Source organism: Somniosus microcephalus, chromosome 5 (assembly GCF_052327205.1).
Source record: "Somniosus microcephalus isolate GS21.2 chromosome 5, FLI_Smic_1.0, whole genome shotgun sequence".
Classification (NCBI taxonomy): Eukaryota; Metazoa; Chordata; class Chondrichthyes; order Squaliformes; family Somniosidae; genus Somniosus; species Somniosus microcephalus.
This window is the reverse complement of record NC_140991.1, coordinates 58,093,638-58,119,237: the sequence shown is the minus strand read 5'-3', so window position 1 is coordinate 58,119,237 and position 25,600 is coordinate 58,093,638. Positions and strand designations below refer to the sequence as shown.

The following is a 25,600-nucleotide window of genomic DNA, read 5'->3' as shown; positions in this document are numbered from 1 at the left end:
AGGTTCACCAGACTGATTCTTGGGATTGTCCTAAGAGGAAAGATTGAGTAGACTAGACCTATATTCTCTGAAGTTTATAAGGTGATCTCATTGAAACATACAAAATTCTTACAGGGCTTGACAGGGTAGATGCAGGGAGGATGTTTCCCCTGGCTGAGGAGTTCAGAACCAGGGGTCACAGTCTCAGAATAAGGGATCGGCTATTTAGGACTGAGATGAGGAGAAATTTCTTCACTCAGAGGGTGGTGAATCTTTGGAATTCTCTACCCCAGTGAACATAATAGGAACAGGAGTAGGCCATTTGGCCCCTCGAGCCTGCTCCGCCATTCAATAAGATCACAGTTGATCTTCTACCTCAACTCCACTTTCCTGCACTATCCCCATATCCCTCGATTCCCTTAATATCTAAAAATCTATTGATCTGTCTTGAATATACTCAGTGACTGAGCCTCCATATCTGTCTGGGGTAAAGAATTCCAAAGATTCACACCACTGTGAGTGAAGAAATTCCTATCTCAGTCCTAAATGTCCGACCCCTTATTCGGAGACTGTGCCTCCTGGTTCTAGACTCCCCAGCCAGGGGAAACATCCTCCCTGCAGCTACCGTCAAGCCCTGTAAGAATTTTGTATGGTTCAATGAGATCATCTCTCATTCTTCTAAACTGTAGAGAATATAGGCTAGTCTATTCAATCACTCCTCATAGGACAATCCCCCCATCCCAGGAATCAGTCTGGTGAACCTTCATTGCACACCTTCTATGGCAAGTATATCCTTCCTTAGGTAAGGAGACCAAAACTGTACACAATACTCCAGGTGTGGTATCACCAGGGCCCTATATAATTGCAGTGAGAGGGCTGTGGAGGCTCAGTCGTTGAGTATATTCAAGACAGATCGATAGAATTTTGGATATTAAGGGAATCAAAGGATATGGGGATAGTGCTGGAAATTGGAGTTGAGGTAGAAGATCAGCTATGAACTTATTGAATGGCAGAGCAGGGTCGAGGGGTCAAATGGCCTACTCCTGCTTCTATTTCTTATGGCAGAGATGTTAAACAAATATTTTGTGTCCGTCTTCACAGAAGACACAAAGAACATACCGGAAATTGTGGGAAACCAAGGGTCTAATGAGAGTAAGGAACTTACAGCAATTATTAGTAAAGAAAAAGTACTGCAGAAATTAATGGGACTAAAAGCCAACAAATCCCCTGGACCTGGTGGCCTACATCCTAGGATTTTAAAAGAGGTGGTTGCAGCGATAGTGGATGCATTGGTTCTGATTTTCCAGAATTCCCTAGATTCTAGAACGGTCCCTGTGGATTGGAAGGTAGCAAATGTAACCCTGCTGTTCAAGAAATGAGTGAAAGAGAAAACAGGGAACTACAGGCCAGTTAGCCTAACATCACTGGTAGGGAAATTGCTCGAATTTATTATTAAGGACATGGTAACAGAGTACTTGGAATATCACTATGATTAGGCAAGAGTCAACACGGTTTTATGAAAGGGAAATCGTGTTAGACAAATCTATGAGAGTTTTTTGAGGGTGTAGCTAGCAGAGTAGATAAGGGGGAACCAGTGAATGTAGTATAGTAGGATTTTCAGAAGGCATATAGATAAGGTGTCACACAATAGGTTGTTACACAAGATTAGGGCTCATGGGATTGGGGTTATATATTAGCAGAGATTGAGGATTGGTTGACAGAAAACAGAGAGCATGAATAATCCGGTAATTTTTGTGATGGCAGTGTATAACTAGTGGAGTGCCGCAAAGGTCAGTGCTTGGCATTGTTCTCTAAGCTGCGTGGCTGTTCAGCGCAGCTGGCTTTTCAATTCAAAAGCCGCACATGTGCAGTTTTTTGAATGGCCAGAAAAAATTACAGGGAACATTGGTGCTTGGGCCTCAGCTATTTACAATCTATATCAATGACTTAGATGAGAGGCGAGTATAATACTGTATATCCAATTTGCTGACAATACAAAGCTAGGTGGGAAAGTGAGACACCTGGAGTACCGTGTTGGTCTCCTTACCTAAGGCAGGGTGCAATGAAAGTTCACTAGATTGATTCCTGGGATTAGAGGGCTTTCCTTTGAGGAGAGATTGAGTAAAATGGGCTTATATTCTTTGGAATTTAGAAGAATGAGAGGTGATCTCATTGAAATGTATACAATTCTTAGAGGGTTTGACAGGGTAGATGCTTAGAGGTTGTTTCCCCTGGCTGGAGAGTCTAGAACTCAGGGTCACAGTCTCATGAAAAGGGGTAGGCCATTTTGGACTGAGATGAGAAACTTCTTACATAAGAACATTAGGAGCAGGAGTAGGCCATATGGCCCTTCGGGCCTGCCCCTTATTCTAAGATTATGCCCCCTAGTTCTAGCCTCATCCATCAGTGGAAACATCCTCCCCGCATCCACCCGATCAAGCCCCCTCACAATCTTATATGTTTCGATAAGATCACCTCTCATTCTTCTGAATTCCAATGAGTAGAGGCCCAACCTACTCAACCTTTCCTCATACATCAACCCCCTCATCTCCGGAATCAACCGAGTGAACCTTCTCTGAACTGCCTCGAGAGCAAGTATATCTTTTCTTAAATATGGAAACCAAAACTGTATGCAGTATTCCAGGTGTGGCCTCACCAGTACCCTGTATAACTGAAGCAAGACTTCCCTGCTTTTATACTCCATCCCTTTAGCAATAAAAGCCAAGATTCCATTGGCCTTCCTGATCACCTGCTGTACCTGCATACTAACCTGTGTTTCATGCACCAGGACCCCCAAATCCCTTTGTACTGTAGCACTTTGCAGTTTCTCTCCATTTAGATAATAACTTGCTCTTTGATTTTTTCTGCCAAAATGCATAACCTCACACTTTCCAACATTATATTCCATCTGCCAAATTTCTGCCCACTCACTTAGCCTGTCTATGTCCTTTTGCAGGTTTTTTATGTCCTCCTCACTCACTGCTTTCCCTCCCATCTTTGCATCGTCAGCAAACTTGGATATGTTGCACTCGGTCCCTTCCTCCAAATCGTTAATATAGGATTGTGAATCTTTGGAATTCTCTACCCCAGATGGCCATGGATGCTCAGTTGTTGACTATATTCAAGATGGATATCAATAGATTTTTGGGCACCGAGGGAATCAAGCAATATGGGGATAGGGCAGGAAAGGAGTTGATGCAGAAATGCAGGCTTGAGGGGCTGTATTATGTTCTTGTGTTAAGGGAGTTGTTACCAATGGTATCAGGTGCTTCAGGAAGTCATGTTGATGTTAGTGGACAGATCTAACCCAAAGGGCTTGGTAAACTGCAATCCTCATGTGGTGTGTTCAGTGCACAATACATGACCTTTACCCAAGCATTCAATTTTTGTCTTTTGCTGGATGCATGTGAACTTTATCCTGTATAACAAAATTACCATACTTTGTGGATGAAACATGGTCTAGCTCAAACAATCCAAGTGGTCCTATAGCCAAATGATTTAAAATTCAGTCCTCAGAAAAACTGGTCCTTTTATTATTTTAGCTTCATAAAACAGTATTTAGCTATGCCTCACAGCATGGATTGGACAGCGCTTTTCAGTGGCAACTATGGGTGCTTTAACTATACTAGTCTGAGGCTGTAGATCCCACTCCTGCTTCTGGAAACGACTTCAGATCTTTCAATAACCTGCAAAGGGGAAGATTCTTGGTTGGAAATTGTGGCTTCAGCGAGGGTCAGAATGGACTTCGATATTAGCACTAGCACTGGCTGTGTGGCATTGGTCTGCAACAGCACAGCAATTGAGGTTGAATGGGTTAGTTGATGATCCTGAAAGCAGAAGTTCTGCGCTCAAATACAAAATCTTAGAAAACTTGTACACAGAATTAAATAAGTGTCAGTATTTCCGGTTTTAAAACATGCTGCAAGCAAATTTAGAATAGAATCCTCAGCTTTTCAGACTCTGATAATCAATGTACACAAATCAACATTGCGTTCCAAATATTCTTAATAAAAATAGAAAATACTTAACACTCAGCTGGTCAAGTCCTCATTTTCTATTTTTGTTTAATTTTCAGCAATTCTCCTGTGTGTAATTAAATGGCAGATGAAGTTTGTCCGCGATAGTTAATATGCAATCTCCCTAGATCATGTCTTCTGCAATAGTGCCTAGTCATTGAACAGTCACAATGGACACCACATTCTTGTACAGTTTTACTTACAGGACTGTCTGCAATGATGCTTTGTTCCAAATCGATTAAAATAACCTTGCCTCAAGATTTACTGTTATCAAGAATCCAGCTAATCCGTGGTAGAATAATCTTTCCTACATGCTGCTTGTACCCTCTCCCTCATCAGATGTATATGGCCACTGTTGAGAGCTGAGTCAGCCTAACAAAAGTCACTGAATGATCCTGCCAGCAGATATGCTATGGACAAGTGTGTGTGGGGGGAGGCGGGTGCGGGGAAAAGAGAGAAAGGAGGAAAACAAAATGCAATTCTACCCAACAGCCAGCTTGAAAAGCATAATAAAAAACAGAATACTCTGTCAGTCATATGGTATTCCATGGTCACTTTAGTCATCTGTTCTATGTTATTAGTTTTCAGAGTGGAAAAGGACATGAATCTAGTGAGTTACTAATAAACAAAAAAAATCATTTGTAATTTTCAAAAAATATACCCATGTCAAAAATGTTCCAATAATAAATTAAAATGACTTTATTCCAATGGTTAGATTATTAATTGATAAATTTCAGTCAAAACAATGTGTAATTTTTTGCATTCAACTTGTATATAGTGTTATGAAGGAAGAATTAGTCCATGCCACAAATCTAACTCTCTTTCATTACAGTATCAGTTTTAACAAACTTTCAAGTCACAAGAGTACTAGCTACCATTGGTATTTTAATTTGCAAAAAGCGGTGCTAAACCCTATTAACTGGTCTTAATTTTTTTCCATATGCATCTTCCACTTGCTTTTTGTATCTTCAGTTGGACAACTTGGTCCAAGTGACCAGATGTACTGTAGATTGTACCAGTTTGCGTGGAAACACCAAGTTGGTTTTGTATTTTATAATCAAGCACTCATTAGGGGTGTATTGGATTGAGAAATGTTTTCTTTTATAAAAAATATTTCTACTCAAAATTTCACTGAATTCCCAGACAAAAGTCATATTTATTTAAACACAAATACATTTACAGCATGCAGTCAGTCAAAACTAAATGATGGCTTAACCAAAACAGAATTTTATGTGCCTTCTGCTGTCCGACTTATTCTGCACCATGTTCCACAGGCGGAAACCTTAGTGTCACCTCATGCCAAATTTAGAACTATTACAGTAATTTCCTTAGCATTGTTTAAATTATGCAAATAATTTAGTTGATCACCATGAATAAATACTAGGTTTTTATTCAATCGAGTTTATGCTTTAAAACCATTCACTTCTACAAGATCTGAGGAACAAGCTTACAATAAGCATTTGAAGAGTACACTGCAATGCAATCAGGACAGCAAGGCATTTACTATTCAACAAATGAGAATAAATTTATATTCAACATCCAGCATGCAGTCCTGTCCAGATGATTTGCCATGGCAACTTTAATGCAGATGTTGCATATTTGAAATTGCAATATCAAGAAACAGGCCCTTAAACCAGTAATGTCTCCAGTGCAGTGACTGCACCTACTGGTCAATTTTGAGTGTTAGGCACGTACATGACCTAATATACCGAAACCACCGTCGGAACAGAAAGTCTAACAAGTAAATATGCAAAATCAGGTTGTTTATAGTATTGTCAAGACAATAAAATTACAAAAGCAATTGAGTTTCACCTTATAATAAGCCAAGTCTTATGGTCCAAATATTTCCTTTTTTTTTTTTTTTTTAAAACCACATGGTGCATGGCATTGTTTTTAGAAATAAAGATAATCTCATTTAAAGATGTTTATATTAGCATTATTACAGCATCTGTAGGGCCTTTTATCAGATGTCCTGATACACTGACTGGTTGATCAGTGTCAAGAGCATCAAATCCAAGTAGGATCAACTCTGAAATGATAAGGCTCCAGATTAAAATTGACCATCACTAGTGGTTGAAGTACATTCAGCACTGTGTTTACCTCACAGTTGCTTTATTGGCTGATTCGTTGGTCAGCCTCCAGTAAGTGAGAAGTAAAAAAAAAAAAAGCTGGAAAATTGGGAGGTTGAAGGATATAGTATACAATGCCAAAAATAATGACACCTTCTGTGTTTTAAAAAAGGTACATCATGAGTCATTTATTCAGGCTGCACAAAACCATCTACACTACCTGCCCATTTGGCTATTTACTCAACTTGAAAAGTGCATTTTCTTTTGCACATGAATGAATTCCCTTATTCACACGTCAAATAGTCTTGGCCATTTACATTGTCACAAGGCTTGCTCCATTAAGTTTAGGATAAACTGAACAGAGCAGCCTTCTGCCTATAGTCGCATATATCACACCATGGGTAATCCTAATTGAATCTACAAACAGAGACCTGTATTTTTGTGAAATTACAAATGACACGTGCAAGATTGAGACATTTTAGGGGCTGTACCACTTCAAGATATGTCTCAACAATGTTTACATCAGGTCTCGATTTAGACCGTTGGGTCCTTGGAGACACTTCATTGAAGTTTTGTTCACCACCATATATTGCTTTCTCATTTCTTCTAATAATTGAATCTCGCCCAGTTATCTGATCTCGTGCATCCTTCATTCTGTTCTTTGCCTGTTCCCACTATGTTAATAACCAGCCTTTTATGCTGTAAATGTGTTATCTGGGTAAGTGCTAGAGTAGAATTGGAGTTACCTCGTGGATAAAATTTGTTTTTAAAGACACATACAGGTTAGAGTCAACACCAGTATTTTGTGGCATTAGAGGTTGGCAGGCATTAACATTGAGTATTTCAAACTTTTCTCGAAAGACCCAGTTATGGTAAAATTTGCACCAGCTTTCTATTTGTAACTATTTTATGAGCCAGGCTGCATTTCATTGGCTACCAGTGAGCGAGGTGATCAATAGCATGTATCAAACATTTAAAAAAAAACACACTAGATGAGGACAAAATGTTCAACAAGCACTGGGCAGTTGTCAATCATTTTATCAATCAAAACTTTAAAAACTAATTGAGTGTTTGCACTTCAACTGAAACCCATTATAAAACTAGTAAAAGTGCAATATCTTAATTCAAATATTCTTTTTAATAATGCTGCCTTGTTGTATAATGAGCCCATTGGTGAAATACTGATCCTTAGTTTACCACAAAAAGCAATGGCAAGAATCTGGACAGGAGATGAGCTGCTGTGTATTCCATCTCAAAATATAATGCCTTTTAACTTTTTCCCCTCACACATTTATGGTCAGCCAATGCGATTTAGCGTAGATGAATCGGTTCTTCCCATAACCTTAGTCGGACAATGCAACAATATATTCACGTTAAACAGTCTCATCAAAACATTCCTGTATTTTAACATTAGCAGCTTTTTTTTCTGTACTACCCTAGGTCTCTGCTCTAACCACATACTGTCATAAATGCACCTTCAGTATTCAAATTGTACTACTCCTCCTCTTCATCTCAAACCAAAAAAAAATCAATTTCAAGAAAAACTTCAAGTACTATCTTAATTTACACAAGGGTGATAGCTGCGTTCCTCCAAATCATTTTTCACTGTAAAACAAGCTCATCAAATCTACTTGGCGACATTGTTTCACAAATCCTAAAACAATGAAATGTACACAAATTAGGCTTCAACGCTTCTGCTAAAGTTTTCCTGCAACAACGTACATTCAACTTGGCACAGTGCAGACTAAATTTAAGACATGAATGACAATGTACTGTGCAATGGAGCTACACATTAAATCACATGTAGTTATTTGCAAGATGCCTACATTGCACTCTTGTTTTGCAAGGAGATTCTGCCAAGGGTGGAGCTGTACAGGCCAGTTTTTTTTTAAAATTTTTCAAAAATAATCCTGTGAAAAGTCTTAGTTGGAGAGTTCACACTGCCTTGGAATGATGGGTTGTTTGGATGATGTCTGCTTCTCTTTGATTATGTTGTTGCTTTAGCAGCTGTAATGAAAAAAGAAATGAGCATTCAAAGAAAACTAAGAAGCACCAACCAATCCAGGCCAAGGCTTATAGAAAACCATTCATGACACAAACAGCTGTTCAGTATTGCAATGCTTTGAAGTGTTTCTAATAAAACTTAACAGCATTTTTATTTTAGCAAAAACCAGGCAAAGCCAGGACAAACTTCCCCCTTACTAGGATTGTGGAGGAGATGAGAGAAAAGGCAGCAAAGAATAAGGAGATTAAGAATTGAAGAACGGTAACTGGGGATTCTGCTTTTAAAATAAGCTCATTAGATTTAAATTCAACTACATTAATGTTTTAGTATTTAAAAAAGAAAAAAAAAATGGAATTTATCTCTGGAATGCATCCTGTATCAAACTAACATTGGTCAGTCTAAAGATGGAGAAAGTTTAAACAAACCATGGTGAGGGAACCCCATAAACTGTTCAACCTTAGAAAGGATCTATTGGCCTTGGAAGGAGTGCAGCGCAGATTCACCAGAATGTTACCAGGGTTCCAAGGGTCAGATTATGAGAGATTATATAAACTAGGCTTGTATTCCCTAGAATATAAAAGGTTAGTGTAATGTTATTGAGTTTTTAAGGATTTTGAACAGAATTGAGAGAGAGAAACTTTTTCTGCTGGTGAGGGAATCTGGGACAAGGGGACATCACCTTAAAATCAGAGCCAGGCCTTTCAAGAGAGAAGTGAGGAACCATTTCTTCACGCAAAGGTTGGTAGAAGTGTGGAACTCCCTCCCACAAAAAGCAGCAGATGCTGGCTCAATTAATATTTTTAAATCCGAGATCAATAGATTTTTGCTAGCCAAGAGTATAAAGGATATGGAGCCAAGGCGGGTGGATGGAGTTAGGACACAGATTAGCCAGGATCTCACGGAATGGCAGAACGGGATCGAGGCACTGAATGGTCTACTCCTGTTAGGAAGATAGGAACAGGAGTAGGCCATTGAGCCCCTCGAGCCTGTTCTGCCATTCAATGAGATCATGGCTGATCTGCAACATAACTCCATATACTCGCCTTTGGCCCATACTCCTTAATACCTTTAGTTAACAAAATGCCATCAATCTCCGCTTTAAAATTAATTGATCTAGCATCAATTGCCATTTGCGGAAGAGAGTTCCAAACCTCTACCACCCTGTGTGTGTAGTAGTGTTTCCTAATTTCACTCCTGAAAGGTCTGGCTCTAATTTTTAGACTATGCCCCCTAGTCCTAGACTCTCCAACCAGCGGAAATAGTTTCCATCTATCCTATCTGTTCCCCTAAATATCTTGAAAAAGTCAATCAGATCACCCCTTAACCTTCTAACTTCTAGGGAATACAACCCTAATTTGTGTAATCCTTGTAACTTAACCCTTGAAGTCCAGGTGTCATTCTGTTCCTAACATTTGTTGAATGAAGCAGTGAAACTAATAATTTACCATTTCCCCTCTAGATGTTGACCATTAATTGGTACAAATCATGGAATAAAACATATAGCAAAACTGAAGTGAATTATGTGTTCAGTCAGTACTTTGAAGTTTTTATATTATAATTCTGATCAAGTTTTTCTTTCAATTCAGATGTTCTTGAACTTGGAAAGATACTGAAAATTCAAAAGTGTAATAAAAGTGGACTAATTTACACAGGACATTCAGACCTTTGCTCACCTTTCCTGTGCAGTTCTAAAGGTAGGTACTTGTGTCAAACTGGCATTAACAGTACAAATGTTAAATCGTTATATGCTGGAATCATACACACAGCAAGAAGAAAAAAATCATAACTGGAGATCGGTGTACAAAATGATAAAGCCCAGTCTTATAATGAATTACTTGCTGATGGATCACAATCCAATGGGGTGGAGGGAGGGAGATTACTTATGTTTGTTGTTATGCAATCCCACTGGGCTACCAAATGTATAAAAAGTCACAGATAAATTCAGAGGGGATTATTTTTGCTTAATTTAAATTATTTCAAATACAAAGATTCAATGGGGAGCTATAGGACTAGGAAAAGTTTGGGGAAGGGAATTAACTAACACTACAAGTGAGAATAGAGGAGAATATTATGTATTCACCTATTGTCATTTACATCTCTCAGGTCACCTGCATGATCCATGAATATCCAGAAAAAAGAGAGAAAGCGTAACAGTACTGTTAATGGAGAATACGTATTTGGAGTATTTTTATTGAACAGAGGGAGGGTGGGGAGGAGAGAGAAAAGCTTGAAGACAACCCTTGTTGAAAATAATGCATATGCTACAGGAGCAATATTTCAAAAGAGCAATTCTTACCTCCTCTGAGTAAACCCATCTATACCTGCTAGTATAGCAGGTATACCAGCTAGTTTAAACTGATTCACTCTTACAAACAGCATTGGATTAGTCCAAATTATCACTCATTAATTGGATCCCTTTTGCAAATCAGTCCCACATATCACCCTCTAGAAACAACTTAGGCATCAGTTTTTGTGTTCTTGTAATGCACATCTATGATTTTACAAAACAAATTTTGATTTACAAAACTTTTCAATTTACAAATATTTGCTGTAATAACCAAGTTTATGAACCTTCACCAAAATCAAATAGTTCAGATTTGTATATCAATTGAAAGAGAGCTAAAAATCCACTAACTTCAACAGGCAACAAGTTAACTTGTTACAAGGCAGTGTTTACCAATAGTAGACACTATAAACAAGACAGTTTACTCAAACTGCATGTGGAAATTTTCAACATATTTGCACCGGGATATAATGGGCCTGAATTTGCATTCGCTGTTATTACCCCTTCGAAACTATCTGCAACTTCTGGATGTAGCACATGCGCATCTAAATGCGGAAATCCTGAAGTTGTGGTCAGTCATTCATGGCTCCGACACTGGCTGTGGCCCCCCGCCTCATAGTTGGCAATCAGTGAAATCAGCGAAAATGACAAAAACCTTGGGCATTTCCGCAGTAATATCACTGTTGAATACCCCATTAAATTTTAGGCCTTATTGGATTAGGTGTACCTGGGGTTTTATCAGCAAATTGATTGTTAAACAAACGTTACAGCCCTGAAAAAATAATTTTAATTTAAATTTCTCCATTATGATTAAGGTTTCTTTAAAAAAAATTCTTAAAAATTACAATTTAAGAATTTGTTCATATTTATTTCATGTTTACCTTATCCCACGTGAGCCCCAAGCTTTGTTGTGCGCTAACATTTTTAAAAAGTGGGGTAAAAAAGCAGATTTTCATTTCCTGCTTCCCTGTCTGAGAATTCTGCAATGTGATTGGCTGCTTAGACAGGCTGTTGACATCACAGCTGAGCACACTAGGGAATCCCCATTTCCTTGCACTGAAATCACTTATGCGTCGAAAAAGGCAAACACCTCGCCAAAGAAATCGCGAGATCTTTGTGGGTAGCTTTCTTCGGGGGCCAGTGGCGAACGCCTTTGCCACATGCACCTCACTCCCAACCATTCAATACAGACTACTTGTTGCATCATTCTGAACATACTCAACATTCTACTGAAAATACATTCAAAATACTCCCTTAACTTCTAGTTTACACATTGAAGTAATGAGTCTGTGGTTACCTCTATATCTCAAAGATGACCTACCTTTAACAGATGAAGGCAAGAAGCCAATGTCTCCAATTTCAGCATTATTAGCCATCCCTCCACTGACACTACAAAAAAAAATAAAGTTCTTATTTAGTACAATTCCAGACTTCCAAACAAATTTTGGATGATTATTTTTGGAGAGGAAGGGTCCAAACACACAATATTAGCAAGTTTCTGTCCAGCTGACCTGAGAATTTATCCTGACAAAGGTTTGTAATCAGAAATAGCTGTATGCAAACAGCACATATCATCTGAAGCAAAATGCGCCATGGTATTTACAGCTAGAAAAGCACAGGATTCTAATCAGAGCAGACTACAGTATCTTCAGACACACCCAGCCTGCTTCTACATCACGGCTCACTGAGGCTACCGCTACCCACAACACTACACCACTTCCCCTTTGATTGCCATGAATGTCCTTCCTGAGTTTACCACATCCCTCCGCAATATGATCATCATTTCACAATAAAAATGTATATTGAACATCTGAAACAGCTGCTACCCCTGCAGTGTTGATATTTAACATTTTCTGTTCTTGAACATTTTTAACAAGGATTTGTAATGGAATCTAAATGGTATGCTTCCTCCCTTGAAGTATAGTGACATATTGTACCTCAGGAAATAAATTTTAGACAGGTATAAAGGAACAAGACTGCACTTGAAATTGCTCTTCTTACAACTGGCACCTCTCTGGTCATCCAAACTGGCTGCAGTTTGTACATAGAGATGTCTCAAAAGATTCAAAATCTAATGCCAGGCTTCAAATCAAGAACCCAACTAAGGAATTCAAGTGGTAGATATGTCACTCCAACAGAGGCCAGTTTCAATCTCAACTTCAAGTGACACTCAAATTAGATAAATTTCACATGCAGGTCACTAGAGGATGTGCTGGAAGAACAGACCTGGTTGGGGACGTAGCAAAGCCAGGGGAATAAAGAGTGGAGGAGAGACAGACCCAAACTTACCGAGAGCAGTGGCGAGAGCAGACCTGGTCGGGGACAGAGCTGAGCCAGGGATATAAAGAGCAGTGGAGAGAGAGGCCCAAACTCACCGAGAGCAGCAGCGGCAAGAGCAGACCTGGTCGGGGGCAAAGCGGAGCCTGGGATATAAAGAGCAGTGGAGAGAGGCGCCCAAATTCACTGAGAGCAGTAGCGGCAAGAGCAGACCTGGTCGGGGACAGAGCTGAGCCAGGGATATAAAGAGCAGTGGAGAGAGAGGCCCAAACTCACCGAGAGCAGCAGCGGCAAGAGCAGACCTGGTCGGGGACAGAGCTGAGCCAGGGATATAAAGAGCAGTGGAGAGAGAGGCCCAAACTCACCGAGAGCAGCAGCGGCAAGAGCAGACCTGGTCGGGGGCAAAGCGGAGCCTGGGATATAAAGAGCAGTGGAGAGAGAGGCCCAAATTCACTGAGAGCAGTAGCGGCGGCAAGAGCGGACCTGGTCGGGGGCGAAGCTGAGCCAGGGGAATTAAGAGCGGAGGAAAGAGGGGGGAAAAAAAAAAAAAAAAAAAAAAAAAAAAAAAAACCAAAAAAAAATCGAGGAGTGACATCACAGGACAGCAGGTAGGTGATTGGTTGGTGAGTATTAGTTTTTTTTAGTCTCTAAGCTAGCTAAGAAACTGTAAATTGCTATAATTTTACTTTATTAAATTAGAAATTAAAACTAGATAAAGCAATTAAGTAATAAAACAGATTGATTAAAAAAATTAATTAACTAATCAAATAAATAAAGGTTAGATAGACATGGCAGGACGGGTGGTGTGCTGTAACTGCAGCATGTGGGAGTTTGTGGAGACCAGCGAGATCCCAAGCAACCACATCAGTGCTAAGTGTCTGCAGCTCGAGGAACTTCGGCTCAGAGTTGTTGAGCTGGAGTACAAGGTGCAGATATTGCGGGGCATCAGGGAGGGGGGAAGAGTTACCTGGACACTTTGTTCCAGGAGGCAGTCACACCCCTTAGATTAAGTAGCACTTTGGAGTTCGTCAATGGTCAGGGACAGGAGGGTGTGACCGCAACTCGAAGGTATGGGGACCCAGGATGTAGTGATGGAGGATTCCCTATCCCCAGGACCACTCTGGTAAATCTGCTCTGCACCCTCTCAAGGGCCTTCACATCCTTCCTAAAGTGTGGTGACCAGAACTGGACGTAATAATCCAGTTGTGGCCTAACCAGCACTTTATAAAGGTTCAGCATAACTTCTCTACTTTTGTACTCAATACCTCTATTTATGAAGCCCAAGATCCCATATGCTTTGCTAACCACTCTCTCAATATGTCCTGCCACCTTCAGGAACCTATGCACATTAACTCCCAGGTCCCTCTGTCCCTGCACTCTCTTTAAAACTGTGCCATTAAGTGTATATTGCCTCTCCCTGTTCCTTCTGCCAAAATGCATCACCTCACACTTCGCTGTATTAAATTCCATCTGCCACTTGTCTGCCCATTCTGCTAGCTTTTCTATGTCCTGTTACAGTCGATTGGTATCATCCTCACTGTTTGCCACACCCCCATGGTGTCTCGTCGCGGCTGGAGAAGAACTTGGAGTGGAGGGGGAGGATCCAGTTTTCGCGGTACATGCAAGAACCAATGTAGAACTAGGAATGAGGTTCTGCTTAGAGTTTGAGGAGCTAGGGTGGAAATTAAAATGTAGAACCTCACCAGGTAATAATCTCTGGATTATTAGCTGAGACATGTGCAAATTGGCATAGGGACAAACAGATTAGAAGGTTAAATGCATGGCTCAGAGTGTGGTGTGGGAGGCAGGGGTTTCAATTCATGGGGCACTGGCACCAGTACTGGGGAAAAAGAGGGCTGTTCCGTGGGTCGGGCTCCACTTAAACCGGTTCTGGGACCAGTGTCCTGGCAAATCGAATAACTAGGGCGGTAAATAGGGTTTTAAACTAATTAAGGGGGAGGGGGTGGGAGGATTCAGGAAAGGGTAAATTTAAAAACAGTAAGAAACATGTTAAGGCTGTAGAGCAGAGTAGTGATCAGGGTAAAGATAAGCAGAGTGGGTCAGAAAGATTAATAATGGTAATAGGGCATTAGTGATTAAAGTGACATCAGGGAATAATAGAAAAAAAGTTAATGCGAAAGGTACTATATCTGAATGCACAAAGCCTTCGCAAACCAATTGGATGAATTAATAGCGCAGATAGAAATAAGTGGATTTGATTTAATAGCCAGAGACGTGGTTGCAGAGTGACCAAGGTTAGGAACTAAATATTCCAGGATATTTGACTTAGAAGAGACAGGCAGAATGGAAAAGGAGGAGGGGTAGGTCAAGATGGCGGCCGTGACAGACCGGTGCCGAGATCGCTCTCCCTGTTTCGGGTGGCCAGCTCTCGCCGCTCGCTCCCGCAACCGGAGCGAGGTGCTCGGCGAGTCGGGCAGAGGCAGCGCAACGCGATGAGCAGCAGCAGCAGCCAAGCCGACCCACTGGAGCACATCGGCCGGCAGCTCCTCGGCGGGAAGGAATTCCGACTGGGAGGAGGGGAGCCGAGCATGGCGGCCAGAGGCCAACCCGTGAAGAGAGAGAAGTAGGCCCTGGGCCGTGGAGCGTGGAGCCGGCGACGGTGAAGAGGAGGCCGCATTGGAGCATTAACATCCAGACGATGTGTTCGGCGAGTCGGGCAGAGGAGCGCAGCGCAACGAGCAGCAGCAGCAGACTCACGACACGCTGCAGCACGTTGGCCGGCAGCTCCATTTCGGGTAACTCGCAGTCCGGATGGGAGGGGGGGGGGGAGCCGGGCATGGTGGCCAGAGCGGGAGAAGCAGGCCACCACACGTGGAGCCGGCAACAGTGAGGAGGAGGCCGCAGTGAAGAGGAGGACGGAGCGGCTGAGGGACATCGTGCTCCCACTGCCACGGGAAGCCATTGTATTGACTCTGAACGCGGTGCTGTATGTATAGCTGACGCGTCCCTACGGGGAACAAGCATTCCATTGTACTTGTTACATATGGCAAATAAATCTAATCTGAATCTGAATCTGATAATAAAGGAGGGAATAGACAGGAGAGAGATAATATCTTGGCTCGGAAAAACAATGTAGAATCAATTTGGGTGGAGCCAAGAAACAACAAGGCCACCTAACAGTGGTAATACAGTAAGCATGGGGGACTTTAACTTTCATATAGACTGGGCAAACCAAATTTGTAGAAATGGTGCAGAGGAAGAGTTCATGGAATGCATTCAAGATAGTTTTCTAGATCAGCATGTCAAGGAACCTACGAGGAAATTGGCTATTTTAGATCTAGTACTGTGCAATGAGAAAGGATTAATTAATAACCCTGTATTAAAGGAGCCTCTGGGGAGCAGTGATCATAATATGATAGAACTTTATGTTGAGTTTGAGAGTGATTTAGTTAAGTCCGAAACCTGAACAAAGCAAACTACGTAGGTATGAGAGGCAAGTTGGCTAAGGTAGGTTGGGAAACGAGATTAAAAGATATGACGGTAGAAAAGCAATGGCAAACATTTAATGAAATAATTTATAATTCGCAACGAATATACATTCCCTCAAGGAATAAAAACACCACAGGAAAAATGGTCCAACTGTGGCTAACAAGAAAAATTAAAGATAGTATTAGATTAAAGGAAGAAGCTTATAATGTTGCCAAAAAGAGTAGTAAGCCCAAGGAATGGGAGGATTTTAGAATTCAGCAAAGGAGGAACAAGAAATTGATAAAGGGAAAATAGAATGAGAGTAAACTCGTGAGAGATATAAAAACAGACTGCAAAAGCTTCTATAGGTATATAAAAAGGAAAAGATTAGCGAAAGCAAACGTGGGTCCCTTACAGGCTGAGACAGGAGAAATTATAATGGGGAATAATGAAATGGCAGAAAAATTAAACAAATACTTCATGTCGGTCTTCACGGAAGATGCAAAAAACCTCCCGGAAATAGTGGAGAACCAAGGCTCTAGCGAGAATGAGGAACTGAAAGAAATTACTATTAGTAAAACAAAAGTACTGGAGAAATTAATGGGACGGAAAGCCGATAAATCCCCATGGCCTGATGGCCTACATCCTAGGGTTTTAAAAGAGGTGGCTATAGAGATAGTGGATGCATTGGTTGTCATTTTCCAAAATTCCATAGATTCTAGAACAGTTCCCGCAGATTGGAAGGTAGCAAATGTAACCCCACTATTTAAGAAAGGAGGGAGAGAGAAAACAGGGAACTACAGACCAGTTAGTCTGACATCAATAGTAGGGGAAATGCTAGAATCTATTATTAAGGACGTGGTAACAGGGCACTTAGAAAATAAGATTGGTCAGAGTCAACATGGATTTATGAAAGGGAAATCATGTCTGACGAATCTGTTAGCGATTTTTAAGGCTGTAACTAGCAGAATAGATAAGGGGGAGCCAGTGGATATGGTGTATTTGGATTTTCAGAAGGCATTCGATAAGGTGCCACACACGAGGTTATTAAACAAATTAGGGCTTATGGGATGGGGGTAATTTTCATGGATTGAGGATTGGTTAATGGACAGAAAAGAGAGTAGGAATAAATGGGTCATTTTCGGGTTGGCAGGCCGTAACTCGTGGGGTATCGCAAGGATCAGTGCTTGGGCCTCAGCTATTCACAATCTGTATCAATGATTTGGATGAGGGGACCAAATGTCATATATCCAAGTTTGCCATCCAGCTTTGTATCATCAGCAATGTAAGTTGTGAGGAGGATGCAAAGAAGCTTCAAGGGGATATAAACAAGCTAAGTGAGTGGGCAAGAACATGGCAAATGGGATATAATGTGGAGAAAAGTGAAGTTATCCACTTTGGTAGGAAAAATAGAAAAGCAGAGTATTTTTTTAATGGTTCGAGATTGGGAAATGTTGGTGTTCAGAGGGACATGGGTGTCCTTGTACATGAATCACTGAAAGTTAACATGCAGATACAGCAAGCAATTAGGAAAGCAAATGGTATGTTGGCCTTTATTACAAGAGGATTTGAGTACAAGAGTAAAGACGTCTTACTACAATTATATAGGGCCCTGGTGAGGCCACAGCTGGAGTATTTTGTACAGTTTTGGTCTCCTTACCTAAGGAATGATATATATGCCATAGAGGGAGTACAACGAAGGTTCACCAGACTACTTCCTGGGATGGGAGAGCTTGTTCCATGAGGAGAGATGGATTAGACTAGGCCTATATTCTCTCGAGTTTAGAAGAATGAGAGGTGATCTGATTGAAACATACAAAATTCTTAGAGCTTGACAGGATAGATGCAGGGAGGATGTTTCCCTTAGCTGGGGAGTCTAGAACCAGGGGTCACAGTCTCAGAATAAGGGGTCGGCAATTTAGGACTGAGATGAGGAGAAATGTCTTCACTGAGGGTGGTGAATCTTTGGAATTCACTTCCCCAGAGGGCTGTGAAGGCTCAGTCGTCGAGTATATTCAAGACAGAGATCTATAGATTTTTGAATATTAAGGGAATCAAGGGATATGTGGATAGTGCAGGAAAGTGGAGTCGAGGTCGATGATCAGCCATGATCTTATTGAATGGCGGAGCAGGCTCGATGGGCTGAATGGCCTACTCCTGCTCCTATTTCTTTAGTTCTTAGGTCATTCAGCCTGTTGTGCCTGTGCTGGCTCTTTGAAAGCTTAGCTGTGCTTAGTCTCGCACCCTGCTTTCTGTCTGACAACTCGGTGAAAAAAATTCTCCTGATCGCCCCTCTAGATCTTTTGCCAATGATTTTAAATCTATGACCTCCGGTTGTTGATCCTGTCGCCAGAGGGAATAGCTTTTCTCTATCCAAACCTCTCTTCATCGTTAAACCCTCTATTAGGCCATCTCTTAATCATCACTGTTCCAAGGGGAAAAGTCTCAACTTTTCCAACCACTTCTCATAACTGAAGTCCATAATCCTGGGAAAAATCCTGGTAAACCTCCTATGTATCCTTTCGAAGACCTTTACGTCGTTCCGGAAGTGTGGTGCCCAGAATTGTCCACAATACTCCAGTTAAGGCCTAACCAGTGATTTATAAAGTTCTAGCATGATGCCTTTGCTTTTATATTCTATGCCTCTATTTATAAACCAAGTAACCCATATGCTTTTTTAACCACCATATCGACTTGCCCTGCCACTTAAGGATTTTTGTATATGGACACCATAAAATCGTGCCATTCATAGTATACTGTCTTTCCATATTAGTCCTCTCAAAGTGTATCACTTCACACTTCTCCACATTGAACTCCATCTACCATGCTTCTGCCCATTTAGTCATGCTGAAGTCTACTACTACCCTCATCACTATCTGCTACGTTGCCAAGTTTCGTATCATCTGCAAACTTTATAATGCAGCTCCCTACACCCGAGTCTGTGTTGCTTATAAAATTTGAAAAGAGAAATGGACCCAAAACTGACCCTTGGGGAACACCGCTGCAAACCACCTCCCAGTCTGAAAAACCTCCATCCACCACCACCCTCTGCTTCCTGTCACTGAGCCAATTCTGTATCCATACCGCCTCTTTCCCCTTAATTCCATGGGTTTCCATCTCCTTAACAAGCCTCCTTGTGGCACTTTGTTGAATGGCCTCCGAAAGTCCATGTATACATCTACTGCACTTCCTTGATCAGCCTTCTCGGCTACCTCAGTGTTCAATCAAGTTAGTAAGACACAATTTGCCTTTAAAAATGTCATGCTGGCTCTCCTTGATTAACCCATGCCTTTCCAAATGAAAGTTTATTTTTTCACTAATAATGGTTTCCAATAACTTCCCCACCACCGATTTTAGGCTGACTGAATTGTAGTTTCCTGGTTTATCCCCTTTCTTGAATAGTGGTAGAACATTAGCAACCCTTCAGCTTCTACTCCTGTATCCAATGAGGATTGAAAGATTGTGACCAATGCCTCTGCTATTTCTACCTTTGCTTCTTTCAGCAACCTAGGATGTATCCCAAGTCACTTACCAACTTACCTCTTAGTGTAACTTTCACATCACCTGCTTCATTTGCGAAGACAGATGCAAAGTACTCATTTATTACTTTAGCCATATCCTGTGTCTCTACATGAAGATTTCCCTTTGGGTCCTTAATAGGCCCAACTTTTTACTTAGCTAACCCGTTACACTTGTTTATAAAATGTTTTAGGGTTCAATTTATTAGGTCCAACAAATAAATGGTAACTGCAAAGTACTGTACTCTGTGCAGTTTAAAATATGGCTGCCTATTGCAATTTTGCACAAGACTACTATAAGATTTGATGTCTACATTCACATAAGCCTTCAAGGCCTGGGAGCTTGGGGTCTAATATCTACATCAGTATGACCTATGCACTAGTTTTTATGGTGACTACTTTTCAGGTCAGGTAAAAAAAAAATCAGTGACCATTTATAAAACTCAGAAAAGGAAACTGAACACTGCCTAAAAAGGGCATTCGTCAACTGAATTGAAAATTATTATACCTTATTAAAAGGAACATGCAAACAGAAGTTTACAAAGATTTTTTAAAAACTGCAATTAGTGAATATGTATTTAATTAGAGAAAGGGACAATGTGTAGGCATTTAAAGTGATAGCTTTTAAAAAAAAAACTGCCAGTAACATCAATATCTATAAACACTGCTATCTTGTTTAGAGAAGCCAACTCACTTACACACAAAAATATTTTGCAAATCATGTTTGTGTATTTTAATTGCAGCGGTCCAGTCAGCATAAAATCCAACCGGCTTCACAAGCCAATTAGCAGCACTGAATTAACAGGGCTGTTATCAGGGTCATTTGTGCTTCAATCCTTCAAGCTCTCTCAACGGGACCTATAAGAACATAAGAAACAGGAGCAGGAGTACGCTAATCGGCCCCTCGAGCCTGCTCCGCCATTCAACAAGATCATGGCTGATCCAATCTTGGCCTCACCACCACTTTCCCGCACTCTCCCCATACCCCTCGACTCCCTTATAGTTCAAATGTCTGAATATATTCAAGGCGGAGATTGACAATGACGCCGCCTCCACAGCTCTCTGGGGTAGAGAATTCCAAAGATTCCCAATCCTCAGAAGAAATTCCTCCTCATCTCGGTCTTAAATGGGCGACCCCTTATTCTGAAACTATGCCCCCTAGTTCTAGATACCCCCACTAAGGGAAACATCCTCTCAGCATCCAGCCTGTCAAGCCCCCTCAGAATCTTAAATGTTTCACTAAGATCACCTCTCATTCTTCTAAACTCCAATGAGTATAGGCCCAACCTGCTCAACCTTTCGTCATGTCAACCCCTTCATCCCAGGAATCAACCTAGTGAACCTTCTCTGCACTGCCTCCAATGCAAGTATATCCTTTCTTAAATATGGATACCAAAACTGTACGCAGTACTCCAGGTGCAGTCTCACCAGCGCCCTGTAAAGTTGCATCAAAACTTCCCTACTTTTATACTCCATGCCCCTTGCAATAAAGGCCAACATTCCATTCGCCTTCCTAGTTACTTGCTGTACCTGCATGCTAACTTTTTGTGTTTCATGTACTCGGGCCCCCAGATCCCTTTGCACCGCAGCATTTTGTAGTCTCACTCCATTAAATAATAATTTGCTTTTTCATTCTTCCTTCCAAAATGGACAACCTCACATTTTCCCACATTATACTCCATCTGCCAATTTTTTTCCCACTCACTTAACCTATCTATATCCCTTTGCAGACTCTGTGTCCTCCTCACAACTTGCTAACCCACCTATCTTTGTATCAGCAGCAAATTTGGCTACAGTACACACGGTCCCTTCATCCAAGTCATTAATATAGATTGTAAATAGTTGAGGCCCCAGCTCTGATCCCTGTGGCACCCCACTAGTTACTGATTGCCAACCCGAAAAAGATCAATTTATCCCGACTCTCTGTTTTCTGTTAGTTAGCCAATCCTCTATCCATGCCAATATATTACCCCCAACCCTGTGCGCTCTTATCTTGTGCAGTAACCTTTTATGTGGCACCTTATCGAATGCCTTCTGGAAATCCAAATACACTACATCTACTGGTTCCCCTTTATCCACCCTGCTCGTTACATCCTCAAAGAACTCTAGTAAATTTGTCAAACACTATTTCCTTTTCATAAAACCATGTTGACTCTGCTTGATTGTCTTATGATTTTCTAAATGTCCTGCTATTACCTCCTTAATAATGGATTCCAGCATTTTCCCAATGACAGATGTTAGGCTAACTGGCCTATAGTTTCCTGCTTTCGGTCTCCCTCCTTTCTTGAATAGTGGCGTTACATTTGCGGTTTTCCAATCCACTGGGACCTCTCCAAGATCCAGAGAATTTTGGTAGATTACAACCAATGCATCCACTATCTCTGCAGCCCCTTCTTTTAAGACCCTAGGGTGCAGGCCATCAGGTCCAGGGGACTTGTCGGCCTTTAGCCCCATTAGTTTGCCTAGTACTTTTTCTCTAGTGAGAGAAATTGTTTTAAGCTCTTCCTTCCCTATAGCCCCTTGATTATCTATTATTATTGGGATGTTTTTAATGTCTTCTACTGTGAAGACCGATCCAAAATAATTGTTTAGAGTCTCTGCCATTTCTCTATTTCCCATTATTAATTCCTGTGTCTCATCCTCTAAGGGACCAACATTTACTTTAGCTACACTCTTCCTTTTTATATACCCGTAGCTCTTACTGTCTGTTTTTATATTATTTGCTAGTTTACTCTTACTCTTATCTTCTCCCTCTTTATAATTTTTTTAGTCATCCTTTGCTGGTTTCTAAAATTTCCCAATCCTCTGGCCTACCACTAATCTTCGCAACATATATGTCTTTTCTTTCAATTTGATACCATCCTTAACTTCCTTAGTTAGCCACGGATGGTTCATCCTTCTCGTGGAATCTTTCTCTCTCACTGGAATATAACTTTGCTGAGATTTATGAAATATTTCCTTAAATGTCTGCCACTGCTGATCTACCGTCTTACCCTTTAATCTATTTCCCCCAGTCCATTTTAGCCAACTCTGTCCTCATATCCTTGTACAGGAAACTCTCGATTTACCGGCTCCTAAATAACCGGAAATCTCTGTTAACCGGCAAAATTCAGGAGTAGGTTCAGGTAAGTTTTACTTCATATTAGTGGCCGTTCCTGGATCTGTGGCTGTGTAATCGGGGTTCCTGCACTTGTTGCTAAGCAACAGGGACGCTTGGTTTGTGGCCGGGGTTCCTGCACTTGTTGCTAAGCAACAGGGAAGCCTGGATTTGTTGCTGTGTACGGAGCTCTCGTACCTTTTAACTATACCTCTCTGTAATCCGGACTTTTTGATAAACCGGCACCACGCCGGTCCCGTCGGTGCCGGATTAAAAAAAAGTTTTCTGTAATTGCCTTTACTTAAGTTTAGGACACTAGTTTCAAACCCAAGTTTCTCACCCTCAAACTGAATTTGAAATTCTACCATGCTATGATCACTCTTTCCTAGGGGATCCTTTACTATGAGAGCATTAATTAATCCTGTCGCATTACACATTACCAGATCTAAAATAGTCTGCTCCCTGGTTAGTTCCTCAAAGTTTCTTGGAGCAATACAATCTCGAATACACTCTATGAACTCGCCCTTAAGGCTACCCTTGCCAATTTGATTTGTCCAATCTATGATGATTAAAATTGCCCATGATTATTGCAGCACCTTTCTTACAAGCCCCCATTATTTCTTGATTTATACTCTGTCCTACAGTATAGCTACTGTTAGGGGGCCTATATACTACTCCCACCAGTGACTTCTTACCCTTACTATTTCTTATCTCCACCCAAACTGATTCTACATCCCGAGCCAATATCATTCCTCACCACTGCATTGATCTCATCCTCTATTAACAGAGCTACCCCACCTCCTTTTCCTTTCTGCCTATTCTTCCGAAATGTCAAATACCCCTGAATATTCAGTTGCCAGTCTTGGTCACCTTGCAACCACTTCTCTGTAATGGCTATCAGATCATACCCATTTATTTCTATTTGTGCCGTCAACTCATCTATCTTGTTACGAATGCTGTGTGCATTCAGATAATGAGCCTTTAGTTTTATCTCATCATTTTTCCTTACTCTAACTATTTTCTGGCGCACTCTTATACTTGTACGCTCTGCCCCTTCCTGATACATTCTGGTTATCGTTACCCCTGTCGTTGCCCTTGCCTTCTTCTTTCTCTTTGCCTTCCTAAATACTCCTTCACCTGAACCCCTATCTTCTATTTTCAGCTTAGCTTTCCCCCTTCTGATTCTACCCTCAGATTCCCATCCTCCTACCAAGCTAGTTTAAACCTTCCCCAACAGCACTACCAACCCCCACCCCCCCCGCTAGGATATTGGTCCCGTTCCCGTTGAGGTGCAACCCGTCTGGCTTGTAGAGGTCCCACCTCCCCCAGAAACAGTTCCAATTCCTCAGGAATCCAAAGCCCTCCCGCCTACACCATCTCTCTCGCCACGCATTCATCTGCTCTATCTTCCTATTTCTGTACTCACTAGCACGTGGAACTGTCACTATCTTGTAGTTCATTCTTTTTGGTGGTTGAAGAAAATAGGAGGAAAATCCTCTACATGTGTAGAAAACTTTCAAATTGATCTTCACCCACTTTTCTTTGCAGTTTTGAACATTGCTTAGTGCAGCAACATACAAGGTATCGATCACTAAAATTTCCTTAGGGCAACCTTCTCGTAAGCAGAAAGCCAGCAGTCTGGCAATGGCTGATTTTTGGACATCCTGTTTACAGTCAAAGATTACATTCAATTTATATTATTTGTTCAGTCCACTTCTTCATTCAGTGTCTAGGGTATTGATAAACCTTATGAACACGACCAAAATTTGGAGATTTTGAATTAGCCACCTGTTTAAATTATTCATTGGGGGCCTCTTCCATCATGGCAGAAGATGGTGGTTCTGCTATCGTGACCAATAATAAACTGTACATGCAAGATAGCGCAACCATAATTTTCAATGGGGAAAGGTATGAGAATTAGAGCACCAGCAGAATTCTGTAGATTTGAAAAATCTGGAAATGGTTAAAATATGGTGTGCAAAATATAAGCTTGCAATGACTTGAAACCTCTTGTCCCACAAGGGCATAAAAACATACAGGATTAGTTCCAAAACATTTGCTTTATCAGAACCTTCTGAAAACACTTTCACATACAAGATACGTACAACTTATCTGATTTTACACCACCACCACCTCCACGTACGGCAACTGTTTGGCTATTCTGGAAGAATCCGCCTCCCCCACGAATTGCACTTGGGTGAGTTGGGGAAGCCATAGGGGGTTGACCAGGACGGATGGGTTTAGCTAGACGAACAAAACAAAAATGCATTTGTGAAAACACTAACTGCTTAAATCTTGCTTAGAGACCAAGTTACAGCTTTACACTTTAAGAACTTGTTATGTATACATGGATAGAGAAGGAAAAGAAAAGTCAGTTTTGTACAATTTACGAATGTTGCATTGAATTACATATATCGAATCTACAGCACAGAAACAGGCCATTCGGCCCAACTGCTCTATATTCCACATGAGCCTCCTTCCACTCTGCCTGCCTATCCCTTCTCCCTCAAGCCTCCCCTTAAATACATCAAAGCTATCTGCTTCAGCCACTCCATGTGGTAGTGAGTTCCACATTCTTATCACTGTTTAAATTCTTTATTTGATTTCTTAGTGGCGATCTTATATTTATGCCCTCTTGTTCTGGATTACTCACAAGTGGAAACTGTTTCTCCATATCCTTCCATCTAACACCCTTCATCATTTTAAAGAACTCGCTCATGTCTCCTCCTTTCAAGAGAAAAGAGTCCCAGCCTGCTTAATCTGCCCTGATAGTTGCATCCTCTCAATTCTGGTAACATCCTTATAGATCTTTGCTGCACTTTCTCCAGTGCTTGGATATCCTTTTTGTAGTATGGAGACCAGAAGTGTACATAGTACTCCAAGTGTAGTCTAACCATCGTTCTGTATAAATTTATTACCTCTAGAG

General features: G+C 41.1%; 1 protein-coding gene across 1 annotated transcript in view; it reads right to left on the bottom strand.

Moving 5' to 3' along the window:
* Window positions 1-5,121: 5,121 nt before the first annotated feature.
* Window positions 5,122-25,600, bottom strand: part of LOC147117055 (kinesin-1 heavy chain) — a 100,660-nt gene continuing 80,181 nt past the window's right edge. Inside the window, exons 25-27 of the mRNA XM_085987655.1 lie at window positions 24,780-24,918; window positions 11,675-11,742; window positions 5,122-8,071 (exon numbers count right to left, since the gene is read on the bottom strand). Coding sequence (XP_085843781.1) covers window positions 8,052-8,071; window positions 11,675-11,742; window positions 24,780-24,918 — 227 coding nt within the window. The 3' untranslated portion in view covers window positions 5,122-8,051. The remainder of the gene's footprint in view (window positions 8,072-11,674; window positions 11,743-24,779; window positions 24,919-25,600) is intronic.